The following is a 17,491-nucleotide window of genomic DNA, read 5'->3' as shown; positions in this document are numbered from 1 at the left end:
TCAGGCTGACCGGTTTTGAACGCGCATCCCTCATGAGCTCTAATTCCAAAGACATGGCTAGGGTTTCACTTGCTATCTTTTACTGGATCGTAAAGACCTTATCAATATGATGAAGATAGTCTCTTTCTACTCTTTTTGTAGTTCAAAATCACCAAGTGTCCTTACTATACAATAGGTCTATGAAACTTGTCATATGAGATTGCCCTATGTAGGCTCTCGTTGAAGTTCGGTACTTACGTATAAGAAACAGTATAAATAGTAATACTTGACTATTTATATTTAGGCGGTGCTTTATCTTTTAAACTGAAAGTTATTATAGTTCAAAGTTATTACCTTGCCATATAGCAGTCCTATTCTCAGAGCAATCCCCTCTTGACAGCAGTCCTGCTTTAACAGTGGCCTTAACCTGCTCAGTCTGGCACCAGCGGTAAGTCACAATACTACCCCTAAGACAGTGCAAATAGTCCATTATTCCTATAGGAAATAACTTCTGCAAAGACGATCTATGTGGTTTGTTAGGCTTGCTTGGAGGTTCACCCGCTGAGGATTTTTTGAGCCTCTTGGTCGGTAAGGTTTGTGGGATTGCGGGCCCGATCACAGAAGAACATTGCTCTTGTTTGGGTTTCAGCTATTTGCTATGCACTGACATTAGGAAAATATACAAGGCGTCCACTGTATGGATGAGTTAATGACGTGCTTGACACTAGCTAAATAGTACAGTCGATGACGGGACTGTACGAATGCATCAAGATATTATGTAATAAAGTCAAACTACCACGGATTCAATGACTTATATAACCGATCCAGTACCCACAAACAATCCCATTGTACGCATCGATACCTTAGACATTGTTACGAATCCGTTCTCAGCAATGTATATTGCAGTCAATGACGAGCTGACCATAGCGTACTAATATCGAAGTTAGGTATGACCCAAGACGCAAATAGTTCTTGGAATACCCTTCATCACAGAAGCAGCCAGATATAAATATCACGTAAATGCCTGGTAGAATTCTACTGATCCACAGTCAATCAACACTACTTATCTACCCTTAAGTCTTCTTCTACTATCCATCCATCTATCCAAGTCACGAACACTATGCCGATTCCCAAAGAAGGAGAAACTTTTCGCCTCCTCAATTACGCAACCAATAACGTACTTGTTGCCAATAAAGGTACTGGCAATGAGGGTGCACTCACCGCCTACAACAGGAATACAGTCTATCAAGACCAGATCTTCGAGCTTGTCTCACGCTCGGATGGTACCTTCTATATCCAGGCTTTCCATATTAACATGAACGGTGTCTACGGCCGCATATTTTCCATCATGGACAATGTCGGGATGAAATATGAATACTCAGGCAATGAGAGTCTCCGCTTCACATTCGAAGAGGGTAGCTCAAATAGGGCGGGGTGGTACCGTCTTGTTACTCCAGCGTACAATCTGGTTCTTACTGGAAAACCGTGGAATTACCATGCTGACGGAGAAAAATATGACGATCAATACTTCAAGTTTGAAACTGATTACGGCGAGTTTACTAAGTCTGCTGATGCTTGACCATTTGACATAGTGATTGTGTGATTTTCTTCATTTCTTGTCATTACCTTTCACTCGAGCAATCTTGGTTGGAATCAAAAAACGCCACCGAACCTGATTATATGACTTAGGTAAGTGTCTTTCTTATAGTCAATTCATCACAGTGTGTGGTAGTTCTGATATAATCACGTGTAAATAATGTTCTGGACAAACTACTCCTCGGTTTTATATTATTCTTTACTGGACGTCTAATCCCCTGGACCAATGGTTGAACTTGACAACTGGCAATAGTAGTGGTGGTAGTACTATACGTACAATTAGCCAGTCTCTGCCCTTTGTCTTGAGATATTTTCAAGTGATGATTCCTTCTCCTGGTATCTGGAGTAAATTTTGAGCTTATTTACCACCCAGCCAATCAATGACAATCATACAGTCGGATCAATTGACAATCCAATGAGTACGCCAATAGATGTCCTGTTGTGTCCACCTATCCGGAGTTTAGCTATTTACTAAGTGTCCATTCTGGCCTCTACGACTTGTCGATCTGCATCCTTTCTATTCAGTTGTCAAAGCTGCCTGATATTTAATGGACCCTCTCTTTGAAACTTACTTCAGCACACATACGATGGCAGCCCCGGCCATCTCAATAAGCCACTCCAAATATTTCCTTCGCTACATTGCCTAAGACATGTGTTGGTGCCATCTCCACGCTCCTTGGTCGCCTAGACTGAAAGCTAAGCACTTAGCCGATCTAGGAGACTGTCTTCCAAGCAGCGATCGGGCAACTATCCGCGTTGACCACCAGGCAGTGCAAAGATCGCCTATATTATCGCTTGTTCTGTCGAATTTATCGCCCCATTCAGGCTGTCTTGGGGGCCAGAGGATCGGGTTTGATTAAGCCAAGTTCAAACGCGCACGCTGATGGGCTTTACACTTTTCCATCCAATAATAAGCAGAATAGCTTGACTCGCGCATGCGACCGATCGAGCTGTAACTGCAGTAGACAAACAATTCCACGATTAGAAATGACTCGAAGCATTAATGGAATGGGGATGGTGGTATTGCTTGGTTTTGGCCCTCTGGGGGCCAAAAGCCACCGCCGCGGCCAGCCCGATCCTCTACGCTGTTACCGAAGCTCAGCCACCAAGGAGTAAGAGTTGGGAATACTAAAGAAACAGTCTCCCTTCAGGAGATTTTCTTATGCCAAGCGTAAGCCAACTGTCACTCACTTTTTGTTTTTGCTTGTTACAGTCATTCTTTATCGTCCTTTGGACAATGCCACTCTTTAATGCAAAAGCCCTGCTGGCAGGACTCTGCGCTGCCAGCATCGTCTCACCAGCGTTAGGGCTTCCTCAGTCCTCGCACCCGGCCTCGTCGGCTGTTGCAAACACCCAGGGTAGAACCTCTTACGAGAGTCCTACTTCATGGACTTCGGAGTCGGGTGCAACAGCTACCACGATCTCAGCCTCGAATACTCCATTGTACTCTCCTTCTTCAATGGCTACGGCCTCCCTTGGTGCTGCTCAGGGGGCCTCGACCGATGATCACGATGGAGCATCGAAGTCTACTACACGCTTTCGTGGGGCCACGACACTCTCGTACTCTAGCGCGCCTGTAAGCACGCCCCAAAGGTCAGTCTTCCCTTGATAATCAAAGAGATAGGTTCTAATGGTAGTAGTGTGCATGACACATCTGTCAGCCAATACACTCCTTCGAGTTCCCACTCTCATGCGACGACATTGTCAAGTTCTTCTGCAGGGGTCCCTGCTCAAGATCATACTACTGCGTCAAGTCATTCTCATTCTGTCGTCTCCAAGGAGACCTCCACTCGCTCCCCTAGCAGCTTGTTCACCCCTGCTTCCGTTGAGACTCCCACCAGTCCATCTCACACTCCTTCAACCCACACTCTTTCCACTCATTCTTCGAGCTCCTCCGAGCATGCTTCATCTGAGTCTGCTACATCATCCCATACAGTCAGTATATCGAAGGATACCCACACTCATACGCCTACGTCTTCCACGTCCTCATCGGACATCTCGACAAGTTCGTCGGCTTCAGCTCAGCACGACACTTCCACGAGCTCATCAACGCCTGTTCGTTCTCATACCCCTACCACGTCGACACCAGCTTCATCCAAACCGAACACTAGCTCTTCGACTAAGACTCACACAACACACAGTCGTACTGAGGACACCACGTCCAGCTCTGCTTCTCACACTCCTACGTCAAAGTCAAGCTCCAGCTCCTCAGAGAATGCTTCATCGAGCCCTGCATCTCATTCTCCTACATCGAGCACTCACTCCATCACTTCCATCACTACTACGAACACTGATACCAGCCAAAGTGCTAGCATCACGACCGGGCCCTCCACGACACCAAACTCAACAATTTCAACCACCAGCAGCACTACAACTTCTTCTGTTGATGTCTACGCCATTATCAAGCACCTCTACAAGCTCGTCAAGGACACATACCCAGTGATCAAGAAATGGAAGAAGGACCCCAAGTCCGTCAAGGCATCCGATCTCATCAAGCCCTTGAAGCGCGTCATCCCCGTAGCGGATGACGTTCTCGACGTACTTGGGGCACCGAGTTCTTTAAGTTCAAGCTCTGGTGATAGCGAATCGGCGCTCGATAGTTGTAGCAGCGGTGGAGGCCTGCTGGGAGATATCATCGGTATTGCGAGCTGCATCTCCAGTACTGCGGATGAGGCAGTGTCGATCTTGGGTAGTTCCTCAGACAATGATTCTTCGGATGAGTCCAAGCTTTCGTCCTACTTTGACGCCTTTGAGACCGAGGGAAGTTCCCTCAGCGCAGTGGGAGTGACTGCCACTGGCTCTACCGCGACGAGCACCGGTACGACAACAACAACGACCTCTGGCGATACGTCTTCGAAGTCCTCAAAAACTGCCACGTCTACCAATACGGATACCGATACGTCTACCAAGTCTACAAAGACCAAGACGTCGACAAGGTCCACCACAACTTCCGACTCTAGCTCGTCTGCCGGTTCAGGCGGCCACTCGGCGAGCGCGTCTGCTTCACCCACTTCGACCAAGTCTTCGACAAGCACCAAGGATTCTTCTACCTCCACGAAGACTAAGACCAAATCCAAGACGGAATCTTCGCAGGTAGCATCGTCATCTGCTGCAGCAAGCAAGACTACATCCACAGATACCACCACCACAAAGAAGGCCACATCCACCAAGTCTACCGAATCCTCTTCTTCGGCACCGCTGTCTGCATCCTCGTCAGCCCACACGTCCAGCATTGCTACGACCAACTCAACATCCACCAGCACCGACAATAAATCCAGCACGTCAACCGACACCACAACCACCATCATCATCCACACGCACAGCGGAACAGCCAGCGACACCAGCACCACGCACCACACCTCCAGCGTGACGCCCTCTCCCTCACGCAACCAGACAGCCACAACCCTAGTCACCACAACCTCCTCCTACACCCCGCCCCTCTGCACCAACCAGTAAGCCCTCCCCCATACTCACCCTCACCAACCACAAACTTACTAACCCAACCACCCAGCGCGGACCCCGACAATGGCGCCGGCAACGTCTGCGTCTGTAACCAACCGAACGGCGACTACACGACCCTCTCCGAACTCCCCTCGGGCAGCGGCTGCTCCTACACCTCCATCCCGACCCCCACCAGCACCAGCAGCACAAAAACCACATCCACAAAAACCACATCAGACCCCCCCTTCACCACCACCGAACTCAACAGCAACGTCCTCGTCTGCGCGACCTCCACCCTAAGCTACTTCTCGACCTTCACGTACACCAAATGCGCCGGCACCAGCAGCACGATCTACACGGCGCCGACGCCCACACCCACCGCCCAAATGGTCATCGCCTACCTCTCCGACGTGTACAGCTACTGGTCATTTTTCACGCCGGACATGGGCTCCTCGATTAATTTCTGTAAGGATGCGGAGGCGGGCGAGCTAGAGGCGAGCGGGAATATTAAGGTGGTGGATCCGCCGTATCCGGATGGGACGAAGAAATTGGATTTTAAGATTCATGATATGGAGGATTGTGTTTATAAGGGGACGAGTGATGAGCCGGGCACGTTTACTTGTCCGCAGTTGGGGAAGACGGTCGATTGTGAGAGTTATGGGGACAGTAAGGTGCATGATTGTTATGGGGCGTTGAGTGTGAGTATGTTTAATCCGGTGGTGAGGTGTCAGTGGTATTAGGTTTAGTGGTACTTTGATCTAAAAGGAAAGGAATTTGGGGTTGGGGAAGAGAAGGGAAGAGGGGGGACTTTGTTTATATATATATTTTTTTTAGGAAATTGTAATTTTTCAAGTCTGCTATTATTCTGGTTTTGTATTTGTTGGGAAGGATTATGTTGAGTAGGGTGTGCTTTCATCGGTTGCGGCTCTGGTTGGTATGCATGCAGATAAAGGTAGTAAGATGGCAGTGATGAGGTTGATGTGGGAATTGGTGGTGATACCTGCTGATTATTAGTCAATAAATGCTTACTACAACTCGAAATATATTTTTGATAAGAGTTCATCAGTGATATTTAAATTAACGCCGAGCAAATTGGTATCTAATACATGATAAATCGCCAACCAAAGTCCCATTAAATACTTGTTATACCTCAAGCATCACCCCACATGATAATCCAGTAGTACCTTCTCCCACATCCCCGAGACGATATCCACATAGCCGTCCAGTCCCATCTGCCGGCTCGATCGACGATACCATAACCCAATCTTATGATCATCCGGAAGAATGCTCACATGTATCGAGTCAATGCGGCGTGACTCTGGAACCAGATCTCCTGGCATGAGGCCTTTAGATTCGATATCGATCAATCGTTCCAGGACGATGACGGCCCCCGGCGTTGTCCAGAGACCTTCCTGTCTCTGACAGCTGCGGAGTAATTGTACTGCTTCTCGCCGGATGTACCAGTCGCGACATTTGAATGCACAGAAGAAAAGAGGAGGAATGATACCCATTCCAATGGAGAAGTTGGGTATAGTTGATTGGGTGGGTGTGGAGAGAAGGAGGATTTTGGCGAGCGCCACAGCTCGGCCGAAGTTGAGGTGAAAGGCATCAAAGCGAGTTTCGCTGCCACCGAGGCGCGTTTCTGTCGCGGCCATGATGTAGATGATTTCGCTCCAGAGTTTGAGGACGGTGAGGATGGTGCTGTCGCGGAGGAGTAGGGTGTTGCCGGTGCATGTCATTGAATTGTCGAGCTCGGTGGTCCAGCATTGGAGTTTGTTGAGGATGGCCATGCGTCTGCTGTCCAAAACGGTGCAGTAGCCTGGTGAGAAGGTGTCGGGGGAATTAGGAGTCAGGACGAGTCGGCCTAGTCTGACAAGCAGGCTGCCAGCCTTTTCTAAGCTGTCGGTCGGTTCTTCAAGACTGAGATCGTTGATCTCCATGTAGGGGGCGTCGCAGCGGTTGCTATCCACCTCCTCAATGAAGACTTCGTCGGCAAAAGTTGACCATTGTAGTTGTAGACGGGCGAATACTTTCATCAGTACTGCACCTGTGGTAGAATATCCCGGCTTGCCGGTGCTTCTCCATTCCTTAAGAAGTTTGAGACCACCACGCAAGTGACAACAGGCAGATTGCGTATCACCCTGCAGAAACATGAACGAGACGAACAGTACGCAGGTCACGAGTGTTATTTCCATGTTGGCGCTGGATGGAACTCCTCCACCCGCTAGCTGATGTCGCAGTGAAGATATTGCTTTGACACATTGTTGGAGAGGTAGGCGGCTGTCTATGGTCCCCTGGCCGGTAGTGGTGCGCTCAAAGTTACAGTGGAGGGCACTTAATGCGATGGCAGCGTGGCGGACCGCTGGCTCGGCTTCGGTGACTTGGTGGACTAGACGCAGCCAGAAGTCATCATCAAAGTAACCGGAACATTGAAAAGCGGTATTCCTGCGGAAGAAATCGAGATACCAACGCTCCTGCCGGGTGAGGTCGATTTCATTGGTGTGTAAGATCAGATCCGACACTAGGGACGGCACGCTCACCGTTGAAGATGAGCTGCTAGTCGATGATGGCGATGTTGAAGCGAGCCGTAGTTTGGAAGCGCGCGTTCTTCTATCGATGGTTTGCTGGTATCCATCGCATATCCGACCAGTGCTGCTGCACATGCGACAGATGGGCCGGGTTTCGTCACATTTCTTATGGCGAATCCTACATGATCCACATTAACGGTGGTCCCCATGCACAAGCAAACGATCAAGGTGCACGGTGACTCCGTACCTACAGGTCCGACAACCCGTACGCACTTTGGTATGACTGACCCGGGTCCTTTTCTTCGGCGCTGGTTCCTGGACGCCCATGGTTGAAGATGACATGTTGGATCCCGGCCAAGATTCCGCAGCCTATATATGCGAACCGGCTATCCAGCCAGCGAGAATCAAGAGAGACATGGCCAGGGCGATGGTTAAAAAATGGGGAGGAACCAGGATGAGGCAATGAGAGGATGACACTAATGCTTCCTGCTCGCGTTAGTCAGCCACACCCGTTGGGGGCGATTCGACCTGATTGGATCCCTTGGACAAAGAAGATGAGGTTTCTTCCATCGTCTGGGACCTTGCAAGACTTGAGTTTCGCCAGGAGGGGCGTGCTTCCGAAGATGCCGGGCGGACATGCTCTCAGATCAAAGGCAGCGTAAAGGGGATATGTTGACGCCCTTTACCTTGTGGACAATGTGCCTCAAAAAATATGGATCTGGTACCTGACCTTGGTGTGCCTTGGTACTAGGTCGATGGAACCAGTACAACTTCTACAAAATAGGTTCAGGTCCCCGCACACTCAATCGGCCTGTACTCACGATCGATTAGGAAGGCAATCTACGAGGAATACCAATCCAACAAGCTACGAAGAGCATACTCTCCCTAGAGACAACAATACCAAGCATTGCGGATTACTTGCTGCTGACGGATACGACTGGTCAGGTTACCGGATCCTTTCCCTCGTGTTTTGGGATCCTTCAGATCCTCCCCCTTACTGCGCCGGTGGGTTTCTGCGTCCAGGCACAAAGGCCATTGAGTGGCCATCAAATTAACATGAATCAGGTGTTGCAGATCTATATTGTGCCATGATTTTCGCCCCCGCAATACTCCCGGATAATCAACCGCCGTGATCGTCAGTCTTGGCTCGTGAGCAACCACCACTTGGATGTCAACCTAAATTCCTCCCTCCAACATATGTGAAGATGAGAGATACAATAGGTGCATGAACGATATAAGCATATTCGTACCGGCTTGTCTGAAAGCTAAAAGCTGGGGCATGTGGCTGCGTGGACAACGCCAACAAGGCTGAAACAGAAAATGGTTGTAGATCGCCAGCGCTGCCAACTGACTGAGGATCACGAGATTGTCTCATATCCAGCCCCGATTCCTCATGCCGGACTACTGTCTCTAACTTGGGCCCACCTTTGGATGGCGTGGCTAGCACGTTTTGTGCAGAGTTCCAACTGTATGCAGCACCACTCAGAATCCTGGACATCCTCATCCATCACCTGATCTTCAGCCACGAGATCGTATATCATAGCGCTTCAGCTCCTGGCTGGGATGCAGGGCACAGGTGCTAACCATTGGAGCTGAAAAGTCCTACTCATCGTGCTAGCCTTGGAGGAAGCGAGAAGCATCGATATGCCGGGCTGTTATCTCTCGCCAATCACAGGACGGCTTTCGCATGCATGGGCTACATCACATCGCTCTTACCAGCTCAGCCTTCCTGAGATACCCTAAACCCCAGAGGGATGTACGATCCGGGGTTTGCAACGGAGCCAATCAGTCATGGTTGTGATTGCCTTCCTCTTCCCTTATCAATATGGGTTCCCCTGCTTTTGTGATCGTCCACCTTGGCATCTGGGATCAGACTTCTCGATAGCAGCAGAAGGCGACCGCAAGTCATCCAAAACGAAGGTTTCTGTGCGACGAGACCGACTATTTGTATTCGTGTGGGTTCTTGGCTTAGATAACGATCTCCTTTACACTTCGGAATAACCAACCACTTGCAGCTGAAGTTATCTACGGAGTAAGATATCGCATATGCCCCATCTCAGAATGGGTCCAGCCAAGAAACTATGCAGTCAATGTGCAAAGTGGGAATTCAAATGCAGCTCACTGCCAGTGATCTATATTACTATTTAAGTGAATGGCCCCTCAAGCACAGCAGACCCGAAACAGTCTTGAGGATAAATGTTGGAAGTCGGCTCATCATAAAGAAATTGCCACCGCTTTGTTTCTTCGCTCATCATGGCTGAAGTGAGTGTTGCCTTGCGACAGCCAGTGACATTCTCAGACTTGGTTTGCTAATGTGCATGCAATGGAACAGCCAGTCTACAATTCCTCAACGCCGGAGGGTGGTGATCCTACCCAAGTCGACGTGAACGCGCAATACACCGGATCCGAGTACAACTATGTCTATATTACTACCTGCACATTTATTGTCTTCCTTATTTTACCGGGGATTGGGATGCTTTACAGCGGCTTGTCACGGAGGAAATCCGCGCTGGCTCTTCTCTTCCAGGCCTTCATGGTTCTTGCAGTGTCAGTTTGCCAGTCGCGACCTGTTTGTTATTCGGCGCAACGCTAATCATTATTTAGATCTACATTTCAATGGTTGTTTTGGGGGTATTCCCTTGCTTATTCAAGAGACGGCGGGCCCTTTATCGGTACACTGAAGAACTTTGGCCTGATGGATGTCTTGGTGGCACCCTCACCTGGCTCCGCGGTCTTACCGGAGGTCGTCTTCTGTCTGTTTCAGCTCCTCTTTTGCGCATGCACAGTGAGTTTGGTCAAGTAATACAAAAGCGATGTACTAAGGCCAGCAGGTGATGATTGTCGTTGGAGGTGCCTTTGAACGAGGTGGCATTGTACCTTCATTGATCTTCAGCTTCTTCTGGGCAACCATAGTCTACTGCCCGCTAGCCCGCTGGACATGGAGCAGTAACGGATGGCTCTACAATCTGCCGGCCATTGATTTTGCGGGAGGCGGTCCCGTACACATTGCTTCTGGGTGTACAGCTCTGGCCTATGCGTTGGTTCTCGGCAAGCGTAGGGATCACGGGGACCCTTCAATCCGCAAACCGCACAATACAACCCTGGTCTTCCTCGGGACCGTGATGATCTGGACTGGATGGTTGGGATTCAATGTACGTGAGGTCCACTTTTCATTAGTATTCGAGTCTAACAGCAATATGGCGATAGGGAGGCTCGAGTCTTAACGCCAGCATGCGTGCCATGGTTGCTGTTTTCAACACCAACACCGCCGGTTGCACAGGCATCCTCGGGTGGGTTCTGGTCGACATGATCCGGTACAAAGGAAAGTTCACAGTCGTTGGTGCTTGCGAAGGCGCAATTGCAGGTTTGGTCGGGATCACCCCAGCGGCTGGTTGTGTCTCGCTATGGCTCGCAGCATGCATCGGTTTCATTACGGCCATCGTATGCTCCTCCCTCAAAAATGTGAACGAGTGGATTAATGTCGACGAGGGCATGGATGTGTTTAAGCTGCACGGGCTGGGTGGCATGGTGGGAGCTTTCCTGACGGGCCTGTTTGCAAGCGAAAAGATCTCGGCTTTGGATGGCAGCACGCTATCCCCAGGAGCGATTGATGGCAATGGAGTCCAGGTTGGGAAGCAGTTGGCGGAGATCTGCGCCATCTCATCGTATTCCTTCGTGGTGTCCTACCTTATGCTTCTCATCCTAAAGTATATTCCTGGAATGCAGTTGCGAGTGAGTGACGAGGATGAAATGCTGGGGCTGGATCGGACTCAGTTCTTCGATGAACAGATCGGAGACTGGTCGATGACAGTGCATGGCTCGGTAAGTCCCACGCTGGTCGGGGTACCCAAAGTATCCTCAACAAGCGTGACGGAGTGCCAGGAAAGAAAGGGGAGCGATCTATAGAATATGTAGAAGCCATCTATGTTGCTTTTAGGATAGATAAATGATAGAGTTCGGTCTGTATGCAGGGAAATGCAACTATAGGACGGTCCGTTAACCCAATTCGGTCTGCGGACGGAGTAGCCAGTCAGGTAGTTTGATTTTGTTCTAATCCACCGACGCAATGCTTATAATAGTGCCTGCAGGTGCAATGCACAGCCAAGAGGAGGGGTTCAGCGTTGGGTTACGCTTTTACCTGCTGGAGACAAAAGGTCAGGCATCGGGGACGGCACCAGATGATGATGCAGCACACCCATGGCCGCGTCATGCTATACGAGGGTGAACACCAAATGATCTAAAAATATCCGATGATAAATAAACCTTTCACTTTCCTACGTCCCTTGGGAAAGGGATCTCTCCAGTAGTACAAAATGTTTCCTATCCTTCCAGTGATCTCCTCGATGATACTCTCCGCACGAGGGAAAGAGGACAATAACATGGCCGATATACTTCCAAGAAGTCTTGGCTTCCTTCATAAAGTGGGGTCGATCAAGTGGAGGCGGATTTCAGATTGATTTGATTCCCTGTCACATCATCCATGCCGACATGCAGATGGATACAGAGTACCAAAAAGCAGAACTTCATCAGATGCTATGGCAACGCAACGTGACTGAATAACATGTGATAGTTATAAGCCCAGCTGTTGTACAACCATGCTCTAAACTGGTAGTACTCCGTCATTGGCCCTGCGAAGAGCACAGATACCTACTTACTCTCTAAGCTACCCTGCATAAATACGATGTTTTGAGGGTGCATGTATTCGCAATCCGACGGATGATCCCCTCGATTGCGTATGTCTTCCCTGCGGAGTAAACTTTCACGCGAATGGCAGGTCATTCATAAATGCCGTTGGTTGGTGTCGATCTCGGGGTCCAAGGACTCCAGTCCTACCCGCTGGGCTGGCACATCTGTCGTCACCCCAGAACAGACACAACAACTTTGAATCAAGAAGGAGGGAGGAGAGAGAGAATGAGAGGATGGATGGCGGGGGAGGGAATCGCCGACCGAGCATCTCAGCCAATCATTGCAGAGGGATGGCGCAACAAGGCTGGCGAGCTTACGTCAAGCGGGCCGGGGTTGCATTCTTGGCTGGCCCAGACCCTTTTTTTCTTCTTTTCTTTCAACTTCTTTTTATTTATTCACGATAGATTGCACTCACTTGTTCTGCTTCAGTTTATAATGATGGAAATGTATTGACTGATCTATTGAATCAGTATGCAATAATTACTCTTTATATTTGAATGATCAACGAGTTCCAAATATTTCCGCAAAGCTAGGTGGACCGGCAGCTCATTTCATCTTTAAATTAATTCCAGCTGGACCCATTCCCAGACGGGATCGCATCTTCCCGACCTTGCCCGATCGGGACTAACGGCAAGCCTTAGGCCAGCAGTTGGTCGCGTCAGCCAGCCGTTCCCGGCGAGAGGCAAGACGAGGCCTTATCTTTTCTTTTTCCCTCCCCTTCTCCTGCTTGCTACTATCCCCACCCTTTCCTCTCCTCCTTCTCCTTCCCCAGGCCTGCAGTTTGGCTTTGGCTTCATTCTGACTTTGTTGTCGTTATCTTGCTGCTTCTCAGCAAGGCCATTCGTTTGACTTCTTCTCCGTCGTCTCCCGACATCGCTCTTCACCCTCACACTAGACCTTGTAATCAATTGTCCGCATCGTCGTCCCACCTCCCATACTACACTTTCAGCCCACGACTTCGCCCCCGTCCCACTCACACACCCATAATAAGCCTTACACCCTTTCGCGGTTCCACTCAAGTTGTCATGGTTGGCGGTCTTGACTGCAATTAATCAACGTGCATCATTCTCTCATCATCCTCATGGGCAAACGTAAGCACCCGTCGCATAGTTCTTGATTCTCGCCTATATGGAGACTGACAGATATCTGGTTGATAGACCGATATGGAGTCGTTCTGGACGCGGGTTCGTCCGTAAGTAATACTGCGCCATATATACCTCTGCGCCAACTCTAATCCCAGAGATAGGGAACTCGAGTCCACGTCTATCGCTGGTTGGACAATGCTGTCGCGCGGGAAAAGGGAAAGCATTTGCAGACATTGCCCGAAGTGAAAACGAAAAGCGACTGGACAAAGAAGATACATCCCGGTACGTCTGGTGAATAGCTGCGCTACGTCTCATGGTCAATACTAATCCCTTGGTTTATAGGAGTGTCGTCGTTTGCCGATAAACCGGAAGAAGTCGGTCCTGAACATCTGGCAGAACTCCTCGAACATGCGAAACAGATCGTTCCCGATGATGCCGTGAAGGATACTCCCATCTTCCTGCTCGCGACTGCGGGCATGCGACTCCTCCCTGACGTACAGCGCAACCTCCTCCTTGAACAGATCTGCTCATATGTTGGTTCGAACTCGGATTTCCTGCTTCCCGACTGCGGAGTCCATATTCAAGTCATTCCGGGTGTCACCGAGGGCTTGTACGGATGGGTCGCCACAAACTACCTGCTGGGAAGTTTCGATTCCCCGGGCACGCACGATCACGGCAAGGGACACCATACGTACGGCTTTCTGGACATGGGTGGTGCTTCTGCTCAGATCGCGTTTGCCCCAAATGCGACTGAGAGCGAGAAGCATGCGAACGATTTGACTCTCCTACGGCTGCGCAATGTTGATGGGTCGACCCAGGAACACAGGGTCTTTGTCACCTCATGGCTCGAATTCGGCGTCCACGAGGCGCGAAGGCGCTATCTGGAATCATTGCAAGCGGCCAGCGCTATTGGAGACGTCAAGGAGCTTCCTGACCCGTGTCTGCCGTCTGGATTACGCACCACGATCGATGGCAAGCTTCTCGCGGCGGATGACATTGATGGAATGCATCTGCTAGGAACTGGCAAGTTCGATGAGTGTCTGCGACAAACATACCCGTTACTAGACAAAGACGCGCCTTGCCCCGACCAACCCTGTCTCCTGCACGGAATGCATGTTCCGGCTATCGACTTTGACGTCAACCATTTTGTCGGCATCAGCGAGTACTGGCATACGACTCACGAGGCGTTCGAAATGGGTCACAAGGACAAGGCCTACGACTTTGCCACCTACCAGGAGCGTGTGCGATCGTTCTGTTCGCAAGACTGGGCGACCGTAGAAAACGGTCTCGAAGCCCACCAGTGGGGAAAGAAGTTCGATCGGGAATCGGCCTCGGAGATTTGCTTCAAGGCCTCCTGGATCATGAACGTGTTGCATGATGGTATTGGGATTCCGCGCGTAGGACTAGAGGACATTGCGGGCTCGGGTCATAACGGAACCAAGGAGGTGCTGTCCCACGGCCAAAGCAAAGGCTATTTGGACTCCTTCCAGGCCGTGAACAAGATCGACTCTACCGAAGTCAGTTGGACCCTGGGCAAGATGGTCCTCTATGCCTCGTCTCAGGTTCCCTTGGAAACAGAAGAAGCACTTCCTGTCGGCTTTGGCAGCAATGTTGCCGGCGTTCCGAGCGATTTCCAGTACCCCAGCGTGGAGCTGCTGCCCAGTTCCGAAGGCATCCATGGCACAACGTGGCATGATGCGCTCCTCGAAGGGAGCTCGTCCCGCAGAGCCCCGGGCTTTGTCTTGTTTCTTCTCATCGTGATATTGGTGGCCTTCTTCCTTTGTGGACGAGGCCGTCGTCTGAAAGTCTACCACAAGATCAAGAACGTCTTTGGTTGGGGTGGTCCGTCTCATCCGAACTACCCGAAGCGGAGGAGGATGTTTGGTGGCAAGCTCCCGTTCTTTGGTCCTAGAAGCCCTACTTATGAGCGCGTTCTTGAGGAAGGCGCTCAGGAATTCGATCTCGGTGCGAGCGGATCCAGCCGCAGCTCGTTTGACGGGGGACGTCCGTCTGAAGCCGATGCCGCCAGGTTTACGGCCCCTAAGCGGGCCTCCAGCTGGGGCAGTGGTAACACTACGCCCACCTTCAAATATGCATTAGACAATTCCTCATCCGGGACTATTGGCCTCGGAATCTCGGCTGGGTCAGGAGCCAACGCGATGGATCGACATGGGCTGGTCGTGAGGACCGAGAGCAGGGATCATCTGGCACCTCTGGCATTGGGACCGACAACCAATGGACGCCGCTCTCGAGCAGGCAGTCCGTCGAGATCCCATCCCAAGTCACCACTTATGACCCCTCTAGCAGACGACTAATGCTGCTGTATGATTATGTTTATGTTGCCAATGTTGCATCACTCTGGCGTTTGGTTCTGTTTTATTCATGACTTGCAGGAGGGATCTGCAAGTCCAGGTCGCTGCTTGAAGCCGGCGTATGACCGCATAATAGTCCTTTGCTTCTTGGTGCCATATTATCAGGGGCGTGCTCCGGAGTACATAGCTACTCTTTACCTTTTATTATACTAGACTATTGATGAGAGTCATAATCAAATACAAACTAAAGAAATAATCTAAAGTGCTCATCTTAGTGAAAGCGTAAATCTGTTATAGTGGAACTGCTCACGTGAGCCGCTCTGTGTAGCTGAACAGCGGCTCACCGCCGGGGCAAAATCAGCAGCAGCAGGGAAGATAGTCAAGATGCGCGACAGAGCTCCGTCTCAATCTCATCATCCCCGCTACTTCAATTGACCTTTCCTCAATCTACTATTTCCTCTAAACCAGTCGCTTCCGCGCACCTTTCTTCTTTTGTGTGCATGATACCCCAATAGAACCCGTTCTCGAATACCACCCGCCACCATGCGATTGACCGTCGAACTGATCCAAAATTCCCTGTCGTACATCAACCCGCTCAAAGACCGCGAGCTAGATCTTCGAGGTGCGTTCCAGCCACCAGTCCTGAAAAGAACAGATACTACACTTTTGAGATGAGCTTGATTGATATCGGTTTTGTGTTTGAGTCGTATAGGGCACAAGATACCCGCTATTGAGAACTTGGGTATTGCCAAGGTAACTCCACCTCATCTCTCTCCTGGAATCATTCGCGGCATTGTATGTGTGGTATGGAAGTTAACGAAGTGTGTAGGACCAAGATGCGATCGACCTAACAGACAACGATATCACCTCGCTCGGAAACTTCCCCTTCTTCCCTCGTCTCCGCACCCTCCTCCTCGCGCGTAACCGAGTCAAGCAGATCCAGCCGACGATATCATCCTCGGTGCCGAATCTGAGCGCGCTGGTATTGACGGCGAATAACATGAACGAGTTGGCGGATTTGGATCCGCTTAGGAATTTGGCTCAGTTGACGCATTTGGTGTTGTTGGAGAATCCTGTTACTAGGAAGGAGGTAAGCATGCCCTTCTTTTATTGCCTCTTCCTTTTCTGGTGAGATCCAAGCAAAGCAAGTCTAATGTTATTGGTATCGGTATAGCACTACCGCTACTACGTCATCTGGCGCATCCCCAGCGTCCGCTTCCTCGACTACCAGAAAGTGAAAGACGCAGAGCGCGAAAAAGCCACCGAATTGTTCGGCACAGCTGAGGAGCCGTCCGCGCTGGCGTCTAAGATCATGGGAATCAAGTCTCGCACGTTCGATGTGCCTTCGGGCGCTGGGGGCGCGGATCGTGGAGCGCCCGCGGATAAGGCGGTGCGGGTTAAGTTGACGGAGAAGGAGAGGAAGAGGGTGGAGAAGATGATTCGCGAGGCGAAGAGTTTGCAGGAGATTTCGCGGTTGGAGAAGGAGTTGAATGAGGGGAGGATACCTGGGGGTGCGTTGGATTATGCTGATAGTGATGAGGAGATGCAGACATAGATGATGCTGAGCATGGGTACTTGGTTTCTGCTGGGATTGTTTGTATTATTGTGGTATATTTATCTGGTTTTAGTGCTGAATGGAGGCACGGTGTTTGGTCAATAAAATTATACCTTTTCCCGACATTTCTTAAGACGTACGTGTTCCGATTGCAAAGGTTAGTATAGCGATAAACAGTGACACTATTTATTTCCATCCGTAACTAAGAACAGGCAAAACGTCATACTACAATTCAAGTTCTTTCTAGTTCCGGCAGTGATAGAGTGGTTGGGGAATCTGTTTGAGTTGTAGGAAGTGCTCTTCTCATAT

The 17,491-nt window shown here is 50.1% G+C and overlaps 6 protein-coding genes across 6 annotated transcripts; 5 read left to right on the top strand and 1 right to left on the bottom strand.

Annotated features, from left to right (window-relative positions):
* Positions 1-1,099: 1,099 nt before the first annotated feature.
* Positions 1,100-1,558, top strand: AtWU_00800 (natterin-like protein; the record flags this gene model as incomplete). The annotated part of the gene is made up of 1 exon (XM_035495915.1): positions 1,100-1,558. The coding sequence occupies one exon, from the start codon at positions 1,100-1,102 to the stop codon at positions 1,556-1,558; it is 459 nt and encodes a 152-aa protein (XP_035351808.1).
* Positions 1,559-3,034: 1,476 nt separating this feature from the next.
* On the top strand, positions 3,035-5,756 carry AtWU_00799 (uncharacterized protein; the record flags this gene model as incomplete). The annotated part of the gene is made up of 3 exons (XM_035495914.1): positions 3,035-3,168; positions 3,216-5,027; positions 5,087-5,756. The coding sequence occupies 3 exons, from the start codon at positions 3,035-3,037 to the stop codon at positions 5,754-5,756; spliced, it is 2,616 nt and encodes an 871-aa protein (XP_035351807.1).
* A 417-nt stretch (positions 5,757-6,173) lies between these two features.
* Positions 6,174-7,886, bottom strand: AtWU_00798 (Zn(II)2Cys6 transcription factor; the record flags this gene model as incomplete). Its single annotated transcript, XM_035495913.1, has 2 exons — positions 6,174-7,722; positions 7,792-7,886. The coding sequence occupies 2 exons, from the start codon at positions 7,884-7,886 to the stop codon at positions 6,174-6,176; spliced, it is 1,644 nt and encodes a 547-aa protein (XP_035351806.1).
* Positions 7,887-9,797: 1,911 nt separating this feature from the next.
* On the top strand, positions 9,798-11,450 carry AtWU_00797 (ammonium transporter; the record flags this gene model as incomplete). Its single annotated transcript, XM_035495912.1, has 5 exons — positions 9,798-9,806; positions 9,877-10,091; positions 10,149-10,329; positions 10,376-10,696; positions 10,752-11,450. The coding sequence occupies 5 exons, from the start codon at positions 9,798-9,800 to the stop codon at positions 11,448-11,450; spliced, it is 1,425 nt and encodes a 474-aa protein (XP_035351805.1).
* A 1,861-nt stretch (positions 11,451-13,311) lies between these two features.
* Positions 13,312-15,630, top strand: AtWU_00796 (putative nucleoside diphosphatase (Ynd1); the record flags this gene model as incomplete). The annotated part of the gene is made up of 4 exons (XM_035495911.1): positions 13,312-13,321; positions 13,388-13,422; positions 13,477-13,597; positions 13,658-15,630. The coding sequence occupies 4 exons, from the start codon at positions 13,312-13,314 to the stop codon at positions 15,628-15,630; spliced, it is 2,139 nt and encodes a 712-aa protein (XP_035351804.1).
* A 540-nt stretch (positions 15,631-16,170) lies between these two features.
* Positions 16,171-17,182, top strand: lea1 (U2 snRNP complex subunit LEA1; the record flags this gene model as incomplete). The annotated part of the gene is made up of 4 exons (XM_035495910.1): positions 16,171-16,249; positions 16,340-16,380; positions 16,457-16,717; positions 16,802-17,182. The coding sequence occupies 4 exons, from the start codon at positions 16,171-16,173 to the stop codon at positions 17,180-17,182; spliced, it is 762 nt and encodes a 253-aa protein (XP_035351803.1).
* Between the last annotated feature and the right edge of the window lie 309 nt (positions 17,183-17,491).

This window comes from Aspergillus tubingensis (genome assembly GCF_013340325.1).
Source record: "Aspergillus tubingensis WU-2223L DNA, scaffold_2, whole genome shotgun sequence".
Classification (NCBI taxonomy): Eukaryota; Fungi; Ascomycota; class Eurotiomycetes; order Eurotiales; family Aspergillaceae; genus Aspergillus; species Aspergillus tubingensis.
The sequence above is the reverse complement of the archived record's forward strand: the minus strand, read 5'-3'. Positions and strand labels throughout refer to the sequence as shown.